This window comes from Lineus longissimus, chromosome 3 (genome assembly GCF_910592395.1).
Source record: "Lineus longissimus chromosome 3, tnLinLong1.2, whole genome shotgun sequence".
NCBI classification, from domain to species: Eukaryota; Metazoa; Nemertea; class Pilidiophora; order Heteronemertea; family Lineidae; genus Lineus; species Lineus longissimus.
This window is the reverse complement of record NC_088310.1, coordinates 27,549,625-27,574,769: the sequence shown is the minus strand read 5'-3', so window position 1 is coordinate 27,574,769 and position 25,145 is coordinate 27,549,625. Positions and strand designations below refer to the sequence as shown.

The following is a 25,145-nucleotide window of genomic DNA, read 5'->3' as shown; positions in this document are numbered from 1 at the left end:
TAGTGCAATCCATTTGATTGGATGTGTGGAGTGCAAAGAGTAATACTGGACATGGGCAGGAAGTTATTTTCATTTCCAATGCAGCAAGTGTGTGATTGGAAAGTTCTCGTTGTGACGTGCTCCTCAAGCAACCCAACCTGGCCATTAGCATCTCCGTGATAGAAAGTGCAATCAACCTTGTTAGGAAAGAAAACAAATAACACAACAAAATTTCACAGAAAACTGTACAGTCATATTTATTTATCTTAAATAATCTTACTCAAATCATCAATAAGTTTATAAAACAATTCAAGCAATATATACAGGTTGAAGCCTACACATTAGTTACCACAGGGGATATACAGACAAGGAATAACAGGCCATCAAATGAAGCCATGGGAGATGTGGGATTCTGGACAACCTCTTGCTGTTTCTTGTCCTTAACTTAAAGGATTTCACAAGATCGTTTGTTGGATTTGTATAGCAAGACAACAATGAAGGTGTTAACTTTGCATAGCAGAACTCCAATGACAAAGAGAGGCCTGATGATAAACATGCAAGATAGCGATAGTCTGAAGAAATCAAGCTAATTCAGGAACACCAGGAACAAACCGCATTACAAATCCACACCTGTGAGAGGGGAGCATTTCCTATTGCCCTTTCTGTGGAAATGGGTCATATTGCATGTCTAAACCAGTGGCACAGAAACAGAGGGGGAAAACAGACATGTTTCTTAGCAATTAACATAACAATACAACATGACTTATATACATCGTTCCTGACACCACACGTACCAGGAAGCATTTGAAATACTGAAAGGCAAACTTAAAACATCTCACAAAATATGAAAGCCAGTAATTTCGAGAACAAAATAAATAAATAACACCTCTTTCAGTTCAAGACAAGCCCAATATGATCAACGATACAGGTCAATCAGGTCATGTTTCGGAATTCCCACATTCTAAGCAATTCGATTCAAATTTATTGAGATCTCTTATACACAATGAAAAGCACCTCGAGTTAGGGTAGAGGAAGGTTTTATCCTTAATGCCATGGTGCATGTTTTCTTTACAATTCCATTGAATCGACCAGGGGTATTTAAATCCATCCAACCATAGTTTTAGACATGCTATTTTTCTCTGCATGTAACTTACTCCGGTGGTCATTATGACTATCATTATTACAGTTCATCAAGGACAAGGACTTCCTCCACAGGTTCGCCACATTATCTCGTGAAATAGATTTCATTTGAAGGACAGACTAGCAATTAACCCAAGCACAAGCAAGACTGAGATGTAGATTAGACTCAGTGTAAACTCATGTTTACAATTTGTCAATACTGAGCCCTAATAGGTCCAACAATGAATGCATCACCTTAACATTAAAGGAATTCTGACTGACTGTAAATATGAATAGAGCAATGTTGGCCACCACGCAATGGGGCCCGGGTTCGATCCCGGGGAGAATCCATGATCGTATGTCTGGATGAACCGGCGTGGCTTTCAAGGAACTACAATTCCTGGCTCTTCACAGTCCTTCGAATGAGACTCATAACCGAGGTTCCTTGTACCTGGTGTCTATGCCAGGGCAAGCTAAGACCCCACCAAGTGAGAAACATGAGTAGCTTGCGTGGACTCTATCTCTCTCGCCAAAGTCGGACCAGTAGGCCAATAAACCCAATTGGCGCCTAACCGTAGTGGCACGCAGGATACGCTCATCCCGCCTTGGAGGAGGATTACTCCTAGGAGAATGACCCCTCCAAGTGCAGAGCGAACGCTGAAGAAGAAGAAGTTATATAATAATCACTTGACCCAGAGGGCCAAGGGGAAACAGCCCCATGAAGAGAGGACGTAAGAGAGGCAAGTTTCTCTCTCTGCAACCCATGTTATGCTGACTGTAGCAATACCTAGCCACAATACGAGCAGAGAATCTTTTGAGCCGACGACACTCACAAGAAACAACATGAGCCCCGACTCTCCTTCAGACACAGATTAATAATGTACAAATACTGAAGTTTGTTGGTTGCTTACATTTACAGTCAGTCAGAAAAGTGAGACAAAACTGTGTAGGCTTCAGCAATTAAATACATAAAACAATAACGATAGGCAAGGTTGACAGTATTTTCTGGACTAAACACGATCAGTTCACTCAAGAACAGAGTTCTATGTGAGTTACACGGTACTCACAATATTTTGGTGAGGCCTGCACTCAACTCAGTAAAATAGACAACCACTCTTCAACTCGTTTCTTCAATGTTTTAGAGCTTTACCTCTCTGACCTTGAAAAGTGGGTCAGTGATACTTTGTTTCTCGCCCTATCATCAAAGTTGAAGTGTATGAATTTTAACTCGCATCACCATGCTCAATCTTCATTGCACAATCACAGAAACAAAATGGTGGAGGGTTAACATTTTAGATGGCGTTCTCATTTCAAGAGGTTAACAGAGTAAAGATATTGCAATCTTTGCCCAATTCCTGGTGATGACCCTCAGTTTGTTTCCCCAGTTGCCATGAAGGCTTAACGACACCAAGGTAAACGCTCCACAAATGTTGACTTAGGTTAATGGCCCATTTCTAACTGCACCGCTTTGTTGACACAGGTTGGCCTTGATATTATTGCCATAAACCATCATCTCTTGGTAAAATACATATTGGGAATACGGAACAGCAGGAAGCGGAGAGGGCTGAAATTAGATTGTATTGACTCTGGGATTACTAAGTTCTTGTGTATTTGTTTTCACTCTTTGAAGAAGGCCAGATCCATACACCTCATCAAGAACACCAGTGGCATAGTCTTCAGAGTGACAGGCTCCTCCTGCCAACTCTCAAAATGACTGCCTTTCAGTGTCCTTGAGCAAGACACCTAACCAGACATTACTTTGTTGTTTGAAAGCCAGGGCAAGCAGAGGAGGTAGCTGGTTATAGACTTCTCCTCCCTGGCTAAAACCGAAGTCCCAGTGTTGTCCCTGGAACATTCCTATGGGGCAAGATTTTTTTCATATTGACATTCAAACTGAAGTTGCCTTTTTAGATTTCTGGTGACAGCACATAGAAAACTGAGCATGGTGACTGACATCTCGACAACATTATATACCTATTATCATATCTACAACTTACCATTAGTTCAACTGTAGTAAAGTGATGGCCACTTCTCCAAGACCCAAAATACCTGTACAATATCGACACAAATTGTACAAACTATCATCAGAACAGATTTGAATGGAAATCTGACCTTTTGGATATCAAAATCTCTAAAGGCCACAAACACAACTTCCAACCAAATTTTCATTTGCACCATGCAGTTTTTCCCAGTTTGGAGACGTAGTTTTTCATACCCATGGCGGCTTTACATGTATACAGTGGTTCATACAGACTAACGGCAGGTCTGTGCTGAAGTGCTTTAAAACTGCTACTGGAGTAGTACCAACAACTACATGAGCACACCAAAATTAGGAGTAGTCCTTTTTGCCCACAATTAGAACAAGAAAGTAAAAAAACTCCCCATTGATCTAGCACAGGTATTTTGAGTCAAGGAAGTCGCATAAACTATGATAATTACAAAGTGATGAATGCAACATCCTATAAAAATAACCAACCTTGTGAAAATGGAATCACTGTAATACTTTTATATTCGATATTGTGCATTGGCACTTCTGTGTGTGCAGTTCACTTAACAAGACTGCGAATCAGTTAACACCATGCACTGTCAATGTACACACATATTCGGTCCAATCTAACTTGTAACTTCAAAAGTATACACATGCACAAGTCAGAATCTGATGCCTCATAATACATTACAATACCTTAATTGTTCAACTTTGCAATTTATAACAATACATTTTAGGGACTATTCTGCAAATCTTAAAGACCCATCCCCGATGAAAGCCTGTACAAGGGTCGAACGGAAATCGGCAGTTCAAACCTGCCCTATACTTCTAGGATAGCCATTTTTACAGAGGTCAGCCAAGCTTCTTTATACAGCACATTGTGAGGACATTATAAGCAGAGAACACCAAATCCAGGCCCCTTTGCCATGGAGAGATCTTAACAGAGAAAAGCCCATAGCATTCAAGCCTTAGACTACTTGACTTTACATTATCTACAGTGCGGTCTACATCAACATAGTCTTATTCAGTATATGGTCATCACCAATATATGGTCATCATTCAAGCAATCACATATTCACAGGCCTCAGCACCTTTTCTTTTGATTCAAACTTCTATCATCAGCACAATTTCAGGATCAACTCATTCGTCAAGCCTCCCCCAAGCCTTGCGTTCTTTCACTTGAATACTGCATGGACTAAGGTTAGCCATTTAGCCATGCCTGTAGCATACGTTGTCCTCACTTCATTAGGTATTTGCCCCAAATTTAAGATCTTCAAGTTATAAACAGGTTGAAAATACAATGCTAACTAAATCACATGACAAATTCATAATCCTAATCGTAACGAAAATGAGACGCACGTCCTCAAATGACATGCTATTCCCTGCTCTTGGTTGGAGCAAAACGTGGATTACTCTCCGCTCACCAAGCATAGGATGGAATTTTAAAAGATGATGATTTGGTTGGAATCATGCATAACTTGGCATCTGTTTTAAATTGAATGCAAATTATCGAAGCCCCAAAGATGCTAATACTCACCTGCGAAAAATCCAATGAAGGATGGAATTTGACCATATCGTAAAATTGAACCTTCCTACACTGAACAGCCTTTCCAGCTCAAGTTCATAAATGCCAATATTTACATCTGAATTCTTCATCAAGCGATATCTTGGATGACAGTGTTTGTGTTTCTTCCATTTAAATGCAGAAGTGGAACACTGAATCTGTTGACGATTGGATTTTCTGACTTGCAGGCCAATTGCGGTTCCAACTTCTATTTTCTGCACACGAGTGACACACTGCATAGACTGATTCAATGTCGCTAAGTGCAGTAGCAGTTTCTGACCATTTTAAGTGTCTTTACATCTTAATGACAGTAGCTAAAACGTGTTTTCATGCCCTGCCAGAACATACAGGTTGGCGTTTTCTGAGGGCGATTCGGTCGGTCGACTTGACAACACAATAACTCTGAAACGAGAAAGTGGATGAGCTTTTTAAATGAAAGTTCGTGTTTTTGCGATTTTTATGAGGAAGAAGAGTCCTGAGATTGTCCTTTTTCGTGTGGGCTGAGAAAGTGCTGATCTCTACTCCCTAAATCATTTGCCTGGAAAAAGATTTAGCACACTGGTGAATCACAGTCAGGGTGAAGCAGGAGGTAATCACTTTGAGCTGGCACACCACCTCTGAGATTGTCCTTTATCGTGTGGGCTGAGAAAGTGCTGCTCTCTACCCCCTAAAAGATTTGCCTGGAAAAAGATTTAGCAAAACTGGTGAATCACATTCAGGGTGAAGCAGGAGGTAATCACTTTGACGCTGGCACACCATCTCTGAACCACTTTCAGGGGAAAACACAACATATTTTACAGTCCCTTGTGATGGCCTTGATCTACAAGGGTTAAGAAATCCAATTTATCAAATCGTCAATACAGAAAATCACCGTACTAACTAAACATAACAAGGAATCAATAACTTACAGCATCCAATTATGGAGAATATCGGGTCACCATACTGGTCCATTCAAGTTAAACCTGGACAACCGAGATAAGTGTTATCCTAACAACCATCACTATATCCATGGTTACAGTAAACACAACCGCCTAGCAACGGTTTCAGAATTGCTACGTTATGGATGGTGCACCTCTTGTCATATAAGATGGCGTGTGCTAATCAGGGTTATCAAGCTAATCAATGATCTCGATTCAATGGACAATCATTTTCTTTATATTTGACAATTTGACAATAAAATTGTATGAATGATTAGAACTGGAGATGGATACTCTTCTTCTTGGACATTTTGCCAAAGCTGAGTTTCATATCACTTAAGTTTCAAGCACAGTGGCCCAGCGATTCCATTTTAGGCCAAAAATTTCCATGTTCAGTTGAGGGGCACCAAGCTGCTCTCTGTCACATTTCAAACTACTGGATTTCCACACAACACTGCACTGATGTATACTGAATTCCCTTAACATGCTATCACCAAGGACACCTTTCAAACAAGATCACTCCTGACCTATCAACTTCATAATATTGCACTTGGCCACTCTAAACATGAAAGAAACATTAGCTTATCTCAAAAACATTTTCATTTTGAATTTGAATTGAACTAAACATGAAAGTTGCAATATTCAAACCGACTGACTACGCCCAGGGAAACAGACAATGGGTGATATGAATAAAGACTAGCAAATGCTTTTATCTAAAACGCCATGTACATTTACACTAGGCGTTTCTGTACAAAATTGAAGTAAAAGCATTTGCTAGTCTTTTTTCATATCACCCACTGACGACTCCAACATGACTCAAATATGACTTTTATTTCATCAAATCCACAAACAAACCACATGTACTCAAAAAATGTTGATATTGCATTCAAACCTGAATTCAAACTACTATGAATTGCTAAAATACCCAACTCTGTGTTTGGGTAGTCATGGTTACCACAGTCAAACAAACCATCATAGTAAGCGTAATCCTTTTATCAATGATACTTTTCTATTTGAAAACGAAGGGCTATTAAAAGATGGAAATTGCATATTTAATCTATAAATGACAGTTTCAAGTACCTTTATGGAAGCTTTCAAAACGAATTAATAAATAAGCCTGAATATCATGCTGTCAAATTCAATGGGCCGTCCACCCTTGTATGTTTCAGCAAAACGTGATTCATTAACCATAAACTGACTGGAACTACTTACAGAAACATCTAGTAGTGTTTTAAAATTCAGGGACGATCTACCCAGCCAATCTAGTGGCCTTGACAGAAAACTAAATTATTCCGAAATGCACTCGAGTTTCATGGGAAACTAATGCAAAATTAAAACACTCTTTAAAACAGAACCAAGTGGACACAACAACCAACACAACAAATGCAGTACCTGATATTAAAAGTATCAATTATGCCAGCTAACATTCCATTAGCTCACTTAGAGTGTCCAGAACAAACTGTTTCTGTTAATCAGTAATCACATGTAGTTTTGATGATGAAGTCTGCACTCAAATGCCTACCTCAATGGGCCAAATACATTATGTAGCAATACTTCAAATTGTAACACATTTGAAATATTTATCAACTGACTATTCTGTTGGATGAACACAATACATTTGTTTGTAATTGTAATTAAATGTAACACTGCGCCATTGAAATGATAGATGATTTGGTGCATAAGTAATGCGCCATTTGAAACTTTGATGACTACTCTCTGAAAACCCTAGTTTTTTAATGAAAGGACAGCCTTATCAGAAAAACTGGATGGGAAAATTGGGTGCAAAATATACTGCACTATTAGGATTGAAGTCCATCAAATGTGACTGAATACAATGATTCATTGTTGCAATTGTCATTACAATTTCACACATCAGATGAACTAGGAACTGACAGGTGAATTAGTTCGCTGGATCAGGATGGTTCTATACTATGATAGTTGTATATGGTTGATGATACTACTTGGGATGCACCAACTGGGTGCGAATGCAAATCAGAACGCCAACGAATGCGTTGTACAACCAGTATCAAAATATTAGGTGAACAGGCAGCATTTGAAAGTGCTGCCACCTGGCATTAATACAGGAAAACAGGACCAGCACCAGTGTACAAGACATGTAGATGATATTGTGCATGTACTCACCTGTCGGAGCCAATCATTTTGAACACTCTACTTCTGTCACAGATTTCTTGTGTGACCTCGTTCGCCCTGAAACTCCTGCCCTGCATACCATGTTTATGGAAGGCCAGGACACTATCTTGAAGGCAGACTGAAAGCAGCAAGAGAACAAATCAGTTACAAGTCATAGAAATTCTCAAGAGAGATGTCAGGGATTCACCAAGGAGGTTTGGTGATTTCCACTTCAGGAGAAGTCGAACAGTGTTCAAAATATATCAATAATGGCCAACTGGGAGACTGACTTCTTATACTGAAGCTGACCCACTTAACACGTCGTAAAGGGCCATTCTCTTCAATGAGAGTAACCTAAAGCAAGGAAGAGACAATCAGGCTATCAACCCATGCTTTTGCAGCCACATACTGAGCCTATTTTAGGCTAATTTTTTACCTTCTTTTGAAAGGGTACTGTATGTAAACCTATTGTACTAAACACGAGGCCGGTCTCATTCAGTTGCTACAGAAGAGAGTTTTAGTTCTACAAAACAGTTTGTAGATGGAAGCACTGAAGATTATATAGTAATTTCCAGTTAACTGCATGCCACGGGAGCCGTGCCACACGTAAAAAGCGATGGTGTTTTGTGATACGGCTCCCGTATCAGACGTACTGAAAGGGTTATAGGACACTCACCCATGGATTCTACTGGGAAGTCAAAGTGAAGCTCGGCTTGTTGCTTTCTACTGGACTTTAATCTACCATTCATGTTGACTACTTTTACAAAATCTGAAATGGAGGAAGAATGTCAAAATAAGTACGAGAAAACAAGGGGGGAAACTTCAAACACCTTCTCTACTCCGTATATAGTACTACTGTGATTGGATATCACTGCAGTCTCTTAATAGAATGAAGTGGTTCTGACTGGTGCAAAGTATGAAGCCCGTTTCTTCCAAGAGTATGTCCCAAGAAGACAGACAGATATTGACTTATGTCTTCGTGTCATCTGCAGAAGCCCTGACCACAAGGAGGTCAAACAGTAAACTTCATACTTACTATCATAACAACATAGAATGGTATCTTTCTCTAATTGTGTTACATTCGTTAACTCTAGCTGTTCAGATTCTGAAAGATGACGTAGATCATAGGATAACAATGAGATGATGAGATGGAAGATCAGACTCGAGCATAATGAGATCATCCACTATTCCACAAAACCGAAACTACCACCGAGTTGTCAGTCGGGCTGGTTTCAATCTTCGTGGGCCTGTGCTCACAAAAACCAGAAAAGTAATCATTCGATTCTCGGCAAGGCAACTATTTCTTCTATTTCAGTCTCAATTCAAGGCCTACTCTGTTCAAAGATCCGAAAATTGAACCTGACTTTGAAAATCTGAATTGTGTCAATTGAACAGCTGTTGTGTGGACAGGTAGACAAATACTATAACTACCAAGTTTCAGCAAATTTGTATGCACAATAACTGCACTACAGCATTGTGTTCCTATTTTCCTCAGCCACTATTAAATACAATGATCACAAACAGCGTCACCCTTTGACATGGCATGCAATGCCAGACAGTTGTTCTACAAATTTGAAGCGAGTGAATCAGTTGTGATAGAACACCTATAAACCAAACTAGGTTCTCCTAAGCCATTACAGGATCTTGCCCCGGATTATGTTGTCTGTGACTACCACTCATGCAGAAATACACCACAACAAAGCTTCTTCCCAATACCCTAATCCCAGCAATTGAAAAGGAAAAGCAACTGACATGACCAAAATGGCTGTCGATGAAGGGACAAGTGACTCAGGATTGTCAGAATGGAAAAATCTTTCAGATGTGACTAATTGTGAGAGATTTGAGAATAATAGGTCCTGCACCATAGCAAATAGAGACCTGCCTGGGCTCCCCACACATGCAGTCAAGCAGTCAACTCTACCTGTGTTTATTGTATAAACTGGTGCTATGTAACAATAGAAAATAGACTATTGAAGCAATGTACACACAAAGCACAGAACAAAGGTGGGAGGGTTAATCAACCAATCTGGGTATGTACATCAGTGTCACGGTTTTGGCTTGCATAGGGTGCGAAATAATATGGTCAACCAGGTGGGCCAGTGCAGGAAGTCAAAAGACCCCATTCAGTGGCGCTTTCCCTGCAAATTGAGTTTGTTTTGCTGTTGAGAATATGACTTCATGTGTTAGAATGGGACGTTGGACAGAAACCATTACGAGTTTTGTCTTTATAGCAATTAACCACTGTTACAACCAGCAGTGTATACAATGTAAAGACACTAATATCAGCTTCTTTAGGATACACTCAGTTCAAACCAAGCAGTTTGGTGAATCTCACCAAATATTGAGTAATTATGATACCAGTAGAGTTGGATGTACACTTGAATACAGAGAGAAGCGTGACATGGACAGTTCATGCCTAATAATGTTACCCGCTTCTCACCTAAAGGTTTAAGCTCACCTGTATCATACTCGGCAAACCAACTCGATGACGAATTCATGTTGATTATGTCAAATTTTATATGATTCCTATCAGCACTGGAAAAAAGAGAAGGACAAACGTCAAATAAATTAGAACAGGTAAACTTGATCTTACTTTCAGGCATGATACAGATGTTGATGCCACGGGTTTAAGACTTCTGCACATGCAAAATGAGACCCCCTTCCCCCCATTGTCTACTAGAAGTTTAGGTCTAATTACATACCCTTTCCTAACGCCCACACATAGCATGGGATATTCGAGTTCTGGAGTGATGAGCATCTCGAATACCTTCAGCGGTGACGGTAATGGACATGATATTTGCTGAAAGTTTGAAACAATCGAGCATTGATGTTAAAGGTATAATGATTACGGGTATATGAATGATAAAGGTGAGAGGAGCAGACTTCAAGAGCTTCTTTACGCAGAGGAAATGGTAAAGAACAAGTTGCTGGAAAGGCAGAAAACTCTCTCTGTGCAGATACAGCCCAGGACTCCATTTGTTAAGATGGAATCCCAAAATACGATCTGTTTAAATAAGAGCTGCAGCCAACTTTAGTGTCAGTTCTGTCTGGCTAGATACATCGCTCAAAGGACTTTTTATCGTGAACTCTTACCTTTAGCAACATGAATTTGTTGAGAGGATCATACCATTGCATGAGTATGACACTATTATGGAGGGCCCCGCATAAATACTTGTAGCCATTGTAAGGGTTTCGCCCAACACAGCACTTTATACAACCTTTCGTATCGGGGACCTTGGTTGTGGGAATGAATTTCCTGAAAGAGGAAGCAAAAGGAATGTTAATCAACGCAAGCAATTTCAATGGGAATTGAAGAGATATGCTCTAATTTCTTGTGAATATTCAAAAATTGGGTCCGCAAAGGCCAACAAGTAGGATGGGTAGGGACAGGGCATGATGTCAAATTCAAGCGACCCTATCAAATGGGAAACATGAGTAGCTTGTGAGCTTCTCTTCCGTGCTCTAACAATAACAGGAGCAAACGTAAAGCTACTGTCTGGATCTTGACAAATGTGAACATTAGCAAAGGTTAGTAGCAGACGTACCTTGGCACTAGTTTCTCTGGAATCTTATTCATTGATAGTGAAAACCGATTGCTTTGCTTTGCATGTAGCATGATGATGTCATGCCGGTAAAGCTGGGGGTTTTTACCTGCAAAGATGGAAGTACAGTTGTGAATTGGAGCTAAAAGATATTGACAAGCAGATTTTGGAATCTGTGAAGAACAAAATCATATGATCAGTTGTAAAATGTAGAATGTAAGTTTCATATCCTAAAGAGGTTTGTCCCACATGTGACAGGGAACCGATGAGAAGATGTGATGACCTATCCTGAAAAGACGACGACAGAGTCTCCTGTTTGTCACCAAATTAGGGACTGGTAGAGGAATTGAATAGTTACTATCAATAAGAAAATGTTCCCTCATTATGAGAAGCCGGTGAAGTCAAGATTAACCCCTTGAGGACTGAAGTGAATTTCAATATCTTCAATCCTCAAAGAGCCAATGCTGGTGAACAATTGGTGCCATGAAGCTTGGGTGCAAGTGATGCGGGGTGGTGAGATGACATTATAGGAAACAGCGTGGATACAACAGATATCTATCTACAAGCCTATTTGGGAACAAGGATTGAAGTTGGAGCTCATCCATTGAATCGTTGGCAAGAAGAAAACTATCACTTGGTTTTATTCATCCTGACTTCAATAATAGCTCAAAACAGATCTGAAAACATTTCGGATCCGGCCAAGCAGTCTCCAACTCAGTTATTGCAAAGCTAGAGACATAGACACAAACACAAACAAACAACAGAGTGCAAACCAATCCTGAATCAACCGCGAAATAAAATTCACAGGACGGGAAATGTTCAAAACTCTGGTCCAAAAACTCGTTTTGGCCTTCTATATTTTTACCTGCAGAAGTATTCTCTGAAACATAAAGCAGTTGGTTGAGATGCACACATTCCGTGCAAGATCCACAAAATCTGGTGTTGGCCAAAAGAAGTGAAATGATGTGTTCTTTTTCATTTAGGTGCTTATTGTGTTGATTACATTACTACTGTGCACACAACACTAACGAGGAAAGTTGATTAACAATGCTTGGGGGAACGTTCATTCCTGGGAACACGGTGACAGCCACTGGACTACACACATTAGGGTTGTGAAGGGAGTTGATTTAGGTCGGGATGCACAAGGATCATTCAAGAGCCAGGCCAGAGAGTGAGTGAAAGGAGCTATATGAGTGCTGATAGTCAACAAGACTTGTGTCAGAGAAGGAGGTGCACTTATTCGAGTATACACAATAGTTGTGGAAGTTGACACCAGTCTGGCCTGAAATGGCCAAGTGCAGAACAGTACGTGCACGCCTTGGTCTCTTCACAGATGTGGCTGGGTTAGGCTGGGGATTGAATGTATAGCACTTTGAGACAGTAAAGTTGTACAGTATAAAATGCTGTATAAGAATGTCAGTATGGTCATGCTTTGGACGGGCCAAGCTCTAGTGAGAACTATACAAGCCACAATCAAGATAGAACCTGAATACACTGTCACAGTGAGTGGGTTTTAAGGAAGAAGCCACCCAAACCACAAATGAACAACAGAACCAAACAGATAAACGATTATGCACAAATTCTCAGCCAAATGTTCTGGGAGCAAGTTTTACCTGATAATGACATTAATACATCCTTGACGACGTACAACCATAGGCATCTCCTTGGGTGGATCTGTAACAAATGGGAAATGAAAATGAGAATTCAACAAAGTGGTTTTAACTTGAATGAAGTTTTTAGACCAATCTCGCCTGGTCCCTGCTAACGAAGTTGAATCTCAACCTTTTGTGCTATTTCAGTCAACTGGGTGTATCTTGAAGTCATCATGACAAACACAGCTTAACAAAATATTTCATAAGAAAATAGATAACAGACCACATGAGACAAAATTTTAGGATTGCCTGACCAATAACTTACCAGTTCCATTGTGTTTTCATGAATTTCATTGAGATTGAGAGTATAGATGCCTTCATCAGAACCTAGTAACACATGCTGGTCTGAAATGGGAGACAAGTTGGTATCAAATCTGTCATCAGGAAATGAACTCATTAAAAGACTGGCAGTTCTCATGGGGAGTACAAGACAATAATGGTGAAAGTGACCAGTCCAGCAGAGGTGATGTGTCTGTCTCTGGTGTTGAAGCTATGATATCCAGGTCATAAATCTGACTTCGATGGCACCAACCTATCAGTTTTCAAATGGCTCACCTTTCGTTTCTGGATTCACCCAACTGGCTGTATGGTTTATGCGCAATGGACAACCATTGAATACTTTTGAAAAACACGCTCCCATCTGAAAGGGAATATCACAGATATTTAAATGAAATCAATCTGATCAATTGGAAAGCAGTCTGAACTCACTGAAGATTATGGTCGTCTTTCCCAATGCACAACCTGAAAACAGGTTACTTCAAAAAACACACTTCTTATCCTTGCTAACTGTGATACCTTGATGCATATCCCATTCACGGCACTCACAGCCAGACGTCCTCACAGCATGAAGTGACCAAATGTGAAAATCGACGTCTGCTATATCTTGATGTGAACTAAATCAACACTTACATGAACAGCGGGAGTAGGGGGAAGTCCATTAGAGGTGGGCCTCTGAAAGATCACAAACAGAACTATCAACAAGAGATGACAAGAGCAAGCAAAGGTAACAAATGAAACTGACAGAACACAGCAGTTACATTATTCAGTTTGTCTCCTCATTAGATAATAAAGGTCACTATCAGACAGAAGTTACAACAAAGGACTTGGGGCATGAAATCTTTCAATTGAGGTATTTAACTTTTCTATGAGACCAATACTGCACAAGTATTATGCTCAGAAGTCATATCCTTGGTATACTTACAAATGGAGGTGTTTTCCGTTTCTCTCGATCTCGCTCAGCATCTTTTCTTGACCTCGGAGGAACCTCCGGTGTCGGAACATGTTCCACGCGGCCGTTCACCTCACCATTCGGTTCATGCGTCTTCGGTGGTAGTGCAGGTGGCGTGTCTTCATGTTCTGGTTGCGACTCACGCCGGGGTGGCTGCGTGCCGGGAACTAACGTCTGACAATAGTCGTCGAGATCGTGGAGATCTGGGAAGTCATCATCTTTGTCTTTGCCATTTTCTTCATCATCACCAGAAGGCTGCAAAATGCACAGGAATCATGATGCACAGGTGTCCTAAACTTTCCTCATGGCATAATAAACCTCATCATCCAATTGACATAACCCTCATATCAATTAATGGCAATTCCTCTTAACAATACAGTGTAGGCCTCCTGGGCTTTTGAGCTAAATGATTCTTGGTTATACAAAGTTGTGCCAATAGCCGAGAAAGAGTAAAGATCCATACACTTCTGTGCAGATTTGTCAACTTACCCCAGGTGCTGATCCGCCGACTGGTAACGTGGCCCTGAAGAAGAGAAGAAGCACGAAAAGGTGAATAGTAGATAGGCGGATTCGATTTATATCCAGTATCCATCCATGATGGCCAAAATTTATAAGTAGAACTAATGGTTTTCATTCTAAACCAAGGCAGAGGTACCAAAATTGTCCCAACTCAGCTTGGAAGGATCACCTGTTTGTTCAATACATACACAGCCAAAAGTCATGAAACTCAAAAGGTCTTCTGAAGTGCGACTAATCTTATACAAGTGAATGTTAATTTCGTCTAATAACTTGACCATACAGACAAACAAATCAAAAGGAAACATCTGTAATATGTAAAGATTAGGAGGGAGCAATCAACCATGATCAGAAACCATGGGCTAATGATTACTTCCTGCATAAGATCATGTCATTGGACGAAATCAACATTCACTTATGGGGGGATAGACACATTTCAGGAGACCTTTTGTGACTGTTGGCTGTGTGTTGTTACTTTAGAAAGCCAGCCCAAATGACCATGACAGGATTTGATTCATTTAAGTCAGGCACGACATATCATTGTTCTGCCCTCCAACATGGCTGACCGTGAAAACACTCACAAGTGTGAGCTGATGGTGACACAGACAACATACAGGGCTAAATATATTAAAAGACAAAAATTGACATTTTGAAGAAAAAAATCAACAAAAATTTGTATGCAATGCCGTCAGTACCTAAATAAATCTTGGCAAAAACTTTCAATCAAAACCTGTAGACAAGAAAAAATGCTCCGAAAACTCTTGTTAGTTGAATCTTGATTGACCTTTTTTGAAAAAAAAAGTGTAATTAGTAAATATGAGAAGAGTATTGTTTACTTTAGACACAAGTTATAGATGTTATGGTTCAGCTGATGCAACACAACATAAAAGCATGCACCGAGGTAGAAAATGGGAGAGGTTTGGTGGTACTACCCAGGAACCATCAGGGCTAAGAATATGCACCCATTTACTAAAGGTGACATTACATGTACAATCATTGATTTTGTGAGGTGTACACACATGTACATGGGAACACTGTCGAGGACATCTAGATCTTAAAAACTAACTCTTCAGCACCTAAACTGCTGTTGGTTTAAAATGTTCAAACCCTGTCAGCACATACATATTAAAAGGTATTAAGATAATCTAATTTACCAAACTAAAGAGACATTATCTATCTGTACCATAAAAATCTGTGATACCATTTGTACAACACTGGACAACATACAAAGCACAGAAAGCAGGTTTATTTACACGTGTGGGTAGGTATGCTCGAATCCTAGCACCTTCAGAGGTAGACATTAGCAATGTTAAGAGTGCTGAAGACAGAACTGGTGCAAATCACTTGAACTATTCTTGTGCACGGGAGCAAATCAAAATTCACATGACCTGTCTCCAAAGCAGACCTTTGAAAAGCAATTTTAACAGCAAAGCAGTGAGTGACAATGAAATCTGAGAGCTGTTGGCTTTGCCATGGTCAAACTCCTTTTTTTTGTAGTGACCTTTCAAATAGCTACTCCAGGAGTTCTCTAAGAGAGCGTAAGGTAATGGATTGTCTGCAAGTCTAACTCTGAAGCGCTAGGTAGCATACCCCTACACCTCGCTAGGAAGCACCTATCATGGCCCTCCTACTCTTTAACTCTCAATGTCTTTATAGTAGTTCGGGATTTCCAGGCCATATTTAGCAGCATGAGTGATGCCAAAAACAAAGTGTTAGAGGTTAGAAATATAGGAGAAAGAAATGTATGGCTATTACATTGGACAGGACATACGGAACATCTCAAGTTGGGACTACTTATATGGACAACAGCAGAGAAGCCAAAAGAAGTTCAAAGTAAATAAACTCAGGCAAGAGGCAGCCGAGCTGAAAAAGCTGTCCACAAATTTGATCGAAACAGAGGGGAGTCAAAATGGCCGAGCAAAGAGTAAGAGGGCAGCAGATAGGTGGTGCTGCGTGCACTCCTTACATGTCTGATAAGCGCATCTCTTCGTCAGTCACAACCAGGCTATTGCGATGACCCCTAGACAAAGACGAGAGCGTCAGTCAAAGTGCGTCGCAAATCAACGAGAAGAGAAAAGGGGGGTGAAAACATGGAGTTGAAACTGTGATCATGACCAGGCAACGGACTCACAACTGTTTGAGTAACATGCTTCAATGTGTAGCAGCAGGGCATGCACTTGACTGTAAAGTCATGGCATTACTGCAGATTCTCTCCGCCATTCACATCTGCGACCTGTTCGGGCAAAACCAGCTGCATGTCGGCAATGGCTGATTTTGCCAGAAGGATCTCATTTCAGAACATCAATGCCAGTGCACTGGAATAGTGGAGTGTAGGATCAAGGAGGTGTTTTAAAAATCAGTTGTGAGCATTTTACCAAGATGGCTTAAGATTGAAAACAAGTTCTTTATCGCAATCTTGAATTATAAATCAGCGAATCTGGTCATTTTTTTTGAAGGGAACCAGTCGTGCTATAATTCACAACATTGATACAAGACTCATTAACAACACATATGCATGACATTTATCGACACACAGAGAATAAGTACATAATTTCATTGGACTCTTGCCTGATTCTTACAGACATTTCTCAGTGGTTCATTAAGGCCAACTTTAGTGAAAGGAAATAGACACTTTTGCCAGAAAAAAGAGGATGTGATACACCAGAATTTTAATCAACAATATACTATGTATAAACCAATACAAGAATAGCTGGGTTACAAGAAAAACACTGAAAATACACAAGGACTTCTTGTTAAACTTCTTGGCACTTGCAACATATAAATCTGGCTGAAAAACGAATTTCTTGGCTTAAATCAAAACTAACACAAAAAAAATTGAAGAAGACCCATGTTTAGAATATCACTCTTTTTACAATTACCGGTAAACAAAATGGCAGGAAAAAAAGAGGGAAAACTGAGATAATGCAAATAAGTTGTTTCTTAACCTTTGTTTAGTGTAGATTGCATTTTGGGCAGTAAGTGAATAAGTTTTTGGCAGGAAGAGAAGTGCATGAAGCTGGCTGTGTGCAATGCGATGTGGTCTGGCAGATGACCACTAGCACACTTCCAATGTTACTGTCTATAGCCAGGGAATTTTCAGTGAAATGTGTTCGGAATAATCGGAAACTGGTGAATCCGGACTATGTGCATTGGTTCCAAAAACTAGTGGTTGGTGATTGCAATGCATGAAGTTGTGCCTGTGATAGTGAAATAGGCTTGGATGTTTCCTACGTGGCTAAATGGTATCACACATCTACTAATCTAGGCACAAACAGGAACTGAAGCCCAAAAAGAATTGAGGGGATTTATGGTCATCATCAAACTTTTGGTAGCAATGTAGCACTTTTTCTCGTAACTTTAGTTGTGTGGTACTTGCACTTGACAGTTATAAGAAGTGGCAACAATGCGGTCAAGTCTTCACAAACAGGAACTTAAGTTTGCAAATGAAATGGATAAGACATCATTGTTTAGCAGCTGGTAGTCAGTTAATGAGACTGGAGAGTGCTCACAGATGGTTTGAGATTATAACCTTGGCAGAACGTAACCTATCGTAGCTTGTGGTAACTTCGGTTGACAAGGTGTATGTACTGAGACCATCGACTGGTGTCTAATGTCGATAGGAAAAGGAAAGGGGCAAAGCAGACGTTCAGGTTGAGACTGAGAGCAGACACATCTTAAAGAGCATAACATGATTAAGACAAGATGCTGCACATGCAAACAAAGGTCAAGGTCATACATTGAGGTGAAGGTCACAGGTCCGGGCAGGTGGCAAGCCCTGAAATGGCATGATCAAATGACATGTTTATTTGGTGTGAGATTGTTTATCTTGTAACGTATTTAAACTCCTTTGAGAGCTTTTGAGGCGAATATTCCGACATTGTATTCGAATGAGTCTGATCAATCAGCAAGCTAATGGTACCAGTTGTGTTGTTTTCACCTCTCTAAAGGAGACACATTAAGCTTTTTATTATCTGACCGTAAGTGTGACCAAACCAATTCATCAACCGTGTCAGCTATCCAGGTGTAAGATCAAGTTATTCTGTGCAAGTTTCATAAATAAAAGATATTAAGTTTGGCTGTATGAGGGATTTGATACATGACATATGTATTCTGTGTTTGCTGTGTTAATTTGTTATATTCCCTGATGACTTGAATGCTCACATTACAATGATTTCAAGTCTGTTTCACACACAGAGGACTTGGATGAATAGCAGTTGAGTAACTCATACTGTGGAGCATGTTTCTCACTAGGATACATCCATGCTCTCAATTGGGAACTAGTCTCCCAACAGTCTCAGCCACAACCTCACATCACAGTTATAATAGAGCACAGGCCAACACGACATAGAAGTTTCTCCAAATAAATGGCAAGAATCCCAAGCCTCTGTAGCGAAACAGACTTCTGATGAAGTACTAAGCATGGCTGTCATGCTAAGCTAAAGGTCACGTTGTTAGCAGGTTTGAAAGGGTGGTCAGGACCGCAGCAAAACAGGGCGGAGAAGGACCGTACCTTTCTTTTAGCGCTTCATCCACCTTTTCTAAAAGGGTCCTAAGGATAAAAGGGAAAGGGAGGAAACATGAGAGCTAGACATCACCAAATAGAATTTAATGGAATTTGAATTGAAAATGATCAGACATGGAATTGCTTTGAGAGCTAATGTACATAATGTAATCATATCTTAGCAAAATTTTGTCTTAGTTTTGCATCTTATGATTGATTTGTAATCCTGACAGTTAACCAAGGTGAAGACTCCATGGTGGGTGAGTCACAGCAGTCCTCTTTAGTAACCATGGAATTTGATAACCAAAATGGTGTTAACAGATTTCCACCATAGAGTAATGCCAAATCAAACCCCCATGCTTCTTAGTTTGGTGTGACAAGCCATGTAGCACAGGTAGCCCATTCTGGATCTTGGGCATGCAGAGCGACAGGGTAATAGCCTATTTACATACTTTCCCATAAACTCTGACATGCGTGCAGAATTTTCTATTTATCAAAATATCAAATAACAGCAAGGAACAGGCTGATGTGCAGGGATATCTAACAACTGAATACAATGCCACCCATGCCTGATAAATTCATCCAGATCCCACTAAATTCTCAGCAAATGAAATAAGGATATGAAGCAAAACGGAAGCAAAAGGTAAAAAATCAAATCTAACATAATCCAACAGGACCGTTTTGAAAGAAGATTCACCTTCTAAATTATTAGTAGTCCTTTTTTATTTGATAGCGACATCCTTGCAACGACCCGGTTTGAACAACAACTACACTGACAGCTCATTTATTGCGTTTGTATGCACAAACAAAAGTTGAATCATAGGTCTAGCTGGAAGCTTTGAAGGCTCAGTTTGATACACAAGTACTTGACCCCTGGGTCTTGGGGAGTTATGGTCAGACAGAGTGCCAGCGATTAAAAACATCTCCACACCAATCACATTTCACATACAGAGGTTATGAGGGACATTATACACTCATGCACATTTCACCCTGCAGAGGTGGTAATCATAATTGGGGCTTAGTCACTGAGAAGGGTCTTAAACTGGCATTCTGTCAATGTATAATAGAAATAGTAAAAGAGTGAATATAACCCAAGTGGAATCAAAATAAAGCAAATGGAAGTACCCAGTAGAAAACGATCTGAGTAGGAGGATTGAACAAAAAGAGAAGTGCTACCATCATTAATGAAAGGCATGTACTGTGAGCAAGGTCAACCATCCACTGGTGTTGTGAATATTCAAAGACACTTCACAGGCATACTCTGAATTGGCAGAATAGGCCTGACATTGGATGCGAAATCACAAGTGATTGCGAGGCACACAAGTATTAAATAGGAAAGACAAGAATCCTCTATCACTGTGGGTCAAATTAAAAAGACACACTTGAGGTATCTTCTCAAAACCTGCGGTTGAAATGATGATTGAGGAAAGAGCAAAGAAGGACAATCCTCATACCACTCAATGTTGCAAACTAAAAGTAAAGGAAACATTACCTTTTGAGATGAAAGAGATAGGCCAATCTCAATAGCATTTGTTCATCAAGCCTTGGAAGCCTTCATCACATTCAAAAGACCTTAGAACGGTCAAACATTATGAAAATCAACACCGATATCATTGACTTACTTGTCGTCTTTTTTCAGCGTCCAATCATGTGCAGTCTCATAGTTCTCGCCCTCCTCTTCATGTTTCTCATCCTCCGTCAGCCCCCACTTCTTTGCCAGATCATAGCCGCCAGATCCCTACAGAGCAAAACATCACATGAACAAGAAACAAAAACTTCATTGGCATTCATCAGAAGTATAAAACAGTGCCTCTCAACGGCGCTCACTTCAAATCCAGACGAGCCTATGACTATTTAACCAGTGCATAGAGACTCCAATCTGATCACAAGTATTCACAGCCATCATGAAACAAATCTCGTGGAGCTGGAGACTAGGGTTTAGATCATGTGCTTCAGATCTGCTCCCTCATGAAGAAGATGACACAACATGACCATTGGCCAAATTAGCTGACTTGTTGTCACTGCGCCACCCCCTCTGAACCTCACACTACCTGGTGTAACTCACCTGTTCGGACCGTGTATCTGTCACAAGAGGGGCCTCGAAGCTCATGCTCTGCACTGAAAAACATAACACAAGTAATCAATGTCATGTCACTAACACTACGCAGCTCCCAGTTAGTAAGAAATTACACAGAGAAACGGAAAAATATCACATACATGCATAGTTGATACTGGATACACATAGAAAGACTAACCATTGGACAAAGATATCTAGTCAAGTCTATTTGTTCTCAAAGCTGACTTCGGGGGCATTTTCAAAAGTGGTCATCACCAAGATTAGACCAACACCAGAAACTTCACTAGTCATTCTTAACATCAACCACTTAAACTGTTTTCTAATCACTAATGTTGTAGTAGAAACATGACTGTGGTACATGCAGCTCGTGTTGAACCACTAACAATGCCATAGAGACCAAATGTTGTTGTGATATATGATGAGGTGAAATGTTCACATGAAAACATTACATTTCACAGCATTTTGGAGATATGTGACTCGCTCTACCAAAACTAGGCGCTTGTCGCATCTGAACTTGACAGGTTGATACGGACTTGTTGTTCATTTCCCTATTGTAGACCTTTTGTGAAATCTATTACAAACTGATTTGGTCACATTTCACCAAAGGTCTACAATAGGGAAATGAACAACAAGTCCGTATCAACCTGTCAAGTTCAGATGCGACAAGCGCCTAGTTTTGGTAGAGCGGGTCACATATTTAGTACCCGGAGAGTGAACTTGATTGTCCAGTCTGTAAAAGTGTGGTAGTCACATGCCACAGGGCCTGCCAATCATGCATACATTCCTTTCGGGACTTGTTTGGACGCCAAATGCTGTGAAAAGAGCAGACTTCACCTAAAGAACCAGAACCAAACCCAAAACACTCAACAAAACATGTGAAACTTGACAAGGAGCAAAGTCATCAAAAGTAAAGAGTTTAAAGAAAATGACCATTAAACCCAATTTCTGTGCAAAATATAGCACTAAAAATATCCCAAAAAGAAAACACTCAGTATGAAGCAAATCAAAATTCTGCAACTTCCTAACAATAAACTAGTTTTGGAGCAATTCACAGGACTGTTTCAACCCCAAGAGACAGATTCATAATGGATTGTCAAGACATGCAAGTTAGTGTAACTGAGGGCTGGTGCTATCTAATGAAAATGGGCAGTTTGTCAGAAGAGTGTGGAGGTGGGGGTGGTGACCAATGAAGAGCTGAATGAGTGAAAACACACTGTGACCAGAAGAAGTTACCAGTACCATAGTGGAAAGCCAACTAATCTTTGTCAGATGGTTTGATTATCCCTCATAACAGGGTAGGAATTCACTTCACCAGGAGTCACTAACGACACATTCAAAGGTGAGAACTCGAACAAGCAACAGTGCTACTAAATTAACTGCATTAGCACAAGCAAGGCTATGAAAGTGCAAAATGCAAAGGAGAAAATTTGCTCAAGATAAACCAAATTCCACAATGGATATCAAACTCTTTTAATTTGCATTCGAGTCAAAGTTGCTTTAAAAATGTATGCAAATTGAAGTCCATCACCGAAACCGTACAACAAGTGTGTAGCTGGTACTTACTAAACATCTGACATGTTGTATACCCTTCAGAATGAATCATAGACTTATCTATCAGAATGTTGGCATTAAATGCTAACACTAATATCGTAAATGAAATTTACACTGAGTAGAGCGAATGCTGATGTTTGTCTCTTAGTGCTGTTGATAGTTTAGAGTGCAAATCGGAGTACACTGATGACAAGTATGACCTCCATTGGGCTGGAAAGTCAGATGCCTACCACAGCCAGTGATCACTCTAGTTCTATACTCCCAATCGTACAGGGCTAATGAAGGGTTATCCGTGTATAACACTCACAGGACTGGTATTTACAGAGCTTCACAATGACTGGTAGTAGACACAGTGCACCAAGAGAGAGGAACAGGGTAGAACAGTATCAACACAGTTAACCACAAGGTAAGTTAGCAGTAACACAAGAATCATTAGCAATGCACACAACCCACCACAATGAACACATAGGGCCAAATTCATAGAGGGCGTTCAACGCAAAACAACGTTTAACTACTGAATAGACAGGTTCAGGTCCGTCATGTAAATCTTCACAGAATATCAATAGGCCCTGAAACTGATTAGAGAGAAGTTACCTACGTCTAACCCTTAAACGCCCTTTATGAATTTTGCCCTTACAGTCCACGTTTTTGTTAAGTGTATGAATTCTCATGGCCCACACCCATGTACCCATTCATCCCTGGTAAAACAGTCCTGTGATTTGCATCTAATTCAAACATGATGACTTACTGTCAATCTCAGACTTTGTCCTTTGTTTATATCTACCTGATCTCTTCGAGGCAATCCTGTGTGGTACATTCAACGGAGCCTAGAATTACAAGATGAAATGTCAACATGCGCATTGAAAACTATGGTCTCTGAGAACACCAGGGCAGAGGATATTAGCAGAAAGCACTTGCATGATAGACTCCCAGACCCAGGATTGGGTAACAGAGTGATTTTGGAATGTCCTAATGAGGTGATTTCCTTTCTGTTTGATTCCTTTCCGTGTAATGTGGCATTTTGCCTTCATCTCGCTGAAGTCGACAAAAACAACTTGACAACCTTGAAATTGCAGCTGTCATCCTAGTATGAACCTCAAAGGTTAATCCTCAGCACCCCAGGCTGCCCATTTACTGAGTACACAAGTCGACCCAATCCAGCTGACCCAACTTACCCCATCATCATTGCCTTCATCGTCGCCATCCTGCTGCTCAAAGCTATGCGGCGTTGGACTGTTGACTTTATCAAGGAGATCCCGTGTGAGGCGTTTGTTCAGGTCACCTTGCAGGAAAGGATGCTGCAAAAAGAGTCAACATCGCACCAATTTGAATTACACGTCAGGGCGGCGCCTAAGCTAAGTCACACCACGCCACAATTCAGCTAGGTGTTGCAAGTGAAGTAATCCAACAAGACTCACAGATCATGCTGGTCTTTACAAGTCATCGGTAATCAAATAAGCAATATCGGTCGAACTAGCTCTTGATCCAGTAACCATATTGCCAGCCAAATCAAATCTTACCTCAGTTAACCTGTCAGCTGTCGGTCTTTTCTTTGGATTCTTTGTCAAGGCAACTTTTACAAAGGCTTGGAAGTTTGTCGACCTGTGTAGTCAAGACAGTATCATGATTAGTCAATAATGGGAAAGATATCAACACTCACAGGGACGTTGTACAGATGAGAAAAGTAGAATCCGTATTTTGGCATCACTCCTCATGGAGTGTTGTAACTCGACGTCTTCAACAGCGGTGATGACAACTGCCCAAATACAATGCTCAAGAGAGACCATTACAAGGTACCTCTATCCTTTAACTTGGAGGTTTAAACTCTGGAACATCTGGGAGAGTGCCCATGTTGGTTGCAACTGAGGAATCTCTCGGCAAAACTGACTGCCTGAATATCACTTTCCTACACAGACTTACCATCTATTCTTATCCTTTAGTTGCGGAGGTTTAAAGCCGCTCTTCGACATGAGGAAGAGGGCTCTCATTGGATGGAGATCAAACATCGGTGGCTGTAACTCAGCAAACTCTATAGCAGTGATGCCGACTGCCCAAATATCACACTGCTGATTGTAGCCACCCTTCCTCTCGACAGCTGCTACCTCTGGGGCCATCCTGAAGGAAAAAAGATTGGATCGGTTCTAGGAGGAGGCCCGGGAGAAGGTTTTATGATACCGTCTTTCACTGAGGCAAAAGCTGCACAGGCTGGAGTGAAACCCAGCTCACATTGCAAGTTCAATCTTGTCAAAGACTGGACTGGGCTGGTGATCAAAAACCCAGCTTGTCTGGATGGCAGGCCTGGATCTTAAGCTGAATGTGCCATAAGTCAGTTCTTAGTCTTGCCATATGTGACCCGCTCTACCAAAACTAGGCGCTTGTCGC

At 40.6% G+C, this 25,145-nt stretch overlaps 1 protein-coding gene across 11 annotated transcripts in view; it reads right to left on the bottom strand.

The window, feature by feature from the left end:
* Window positions 1-210: 210 nt before the first annotated feature.
* LOC135484509 (mitogen-activated protein kinase kinase kinase kinase 5-like) overlaps window positions 211-25,145 on the bottom strand; it is a 35,327-nt gene continuing 10,392 nt past the window's right edge. Inside the window, exons 8-32 of one of the 11 annotated variants that reach the window (XM_064766056.1) lie at window positions 24,684-24,878; window positions 24,284-24,365; window positions 23,939-24,061; window positions 23,512-23,590; window positions 22,776-22,799; window positions 21,201-21,253; window positions 20,758-20,873; window positions 19,145-19,183; window positions 16,601-16,654; window positions 14,608-14,641; window positions 14,092-14,373; window positions 13,800-13,841; window positions 13,446-13,530; window positions 13,156-13,235; window positions 12,852-12,912; window positions 12,104-12,118; window positions 11,242-11,347; window positions 10,790-10,952; window positions 10,399-10,496; window positions 10,155-10,231; window positions 9,618-9,641; window positions 8,733-8,801; window positions 8,373-8,465; window positions 7,709-7,835; window positions 211-5,051 (exon numbers count right to left, since the gene is read on the bottom strand). In XM_064766056.1, coding sequence (XP_064622126.1) covers window positions 4,964-5,051; window positions 7,709-7,835; window positions 8,373-8,465; window positions 8,733-8,801; window positions 9,618-9,641; window positions 10,155-10,231; window positions 10,399-10,496; window positions 10,790-10,952; window positions 11,242-11,347; window positions 12,104-12,118; window positions 12,852-12,912; window positions 13,156-13,235; window positions 13,446-13,530; window positions 13,800-13,841; window positions 14,092-14,373; window positions 14,608-14,641; window positions 16,601-16,654; window positions 19,145-19,183; window positions 20,758-20,873; window positions 21,201-21,253; window positions 22,776-22,799; window positions 23,512-23,590; window positions 23,939-24,061; window positions 24,284-24,365; window positions 24,684-24,878 — 2,209 coding nt within the window. In that variant the 3' untranslated portion in view covers window positions 211-4,963. Of the gene's footprint in view, window positions 5,052-7,708; window positions 7,836-8,372; window positions 8,466-8,732; window positions 8,802-9,617; window positions 9,642-10,136; window positions 10,232-10,398; window positions 10,497-10,789; window positions 10,953-11,241; window positions 11,348-12,103; window positions 12,119-12,851; window positions 12,913-13,155; window positions 13,236-13,445; window positions 13,531-13,799; window positions 13,842-14,091; window positions 14,374-14,607; window positions 14,642-16,600; window positions 16,655-19,144; window positions 19,184-20,757; window positions 20,874-21,200; window positions 21,254-22,775; window positions 22,800-23,511; window positions 23,591-23,938; window positions 24,062-24,283; window positions 24,366-24,683; window positions 24,879-25,145 lie in introns of all 11 variants that reach the window. The other 10 variants (XM_064766057.1, XM_064766060.1, XM_064766058.1 and 7 more) reach the window with 10 other exon arrangements.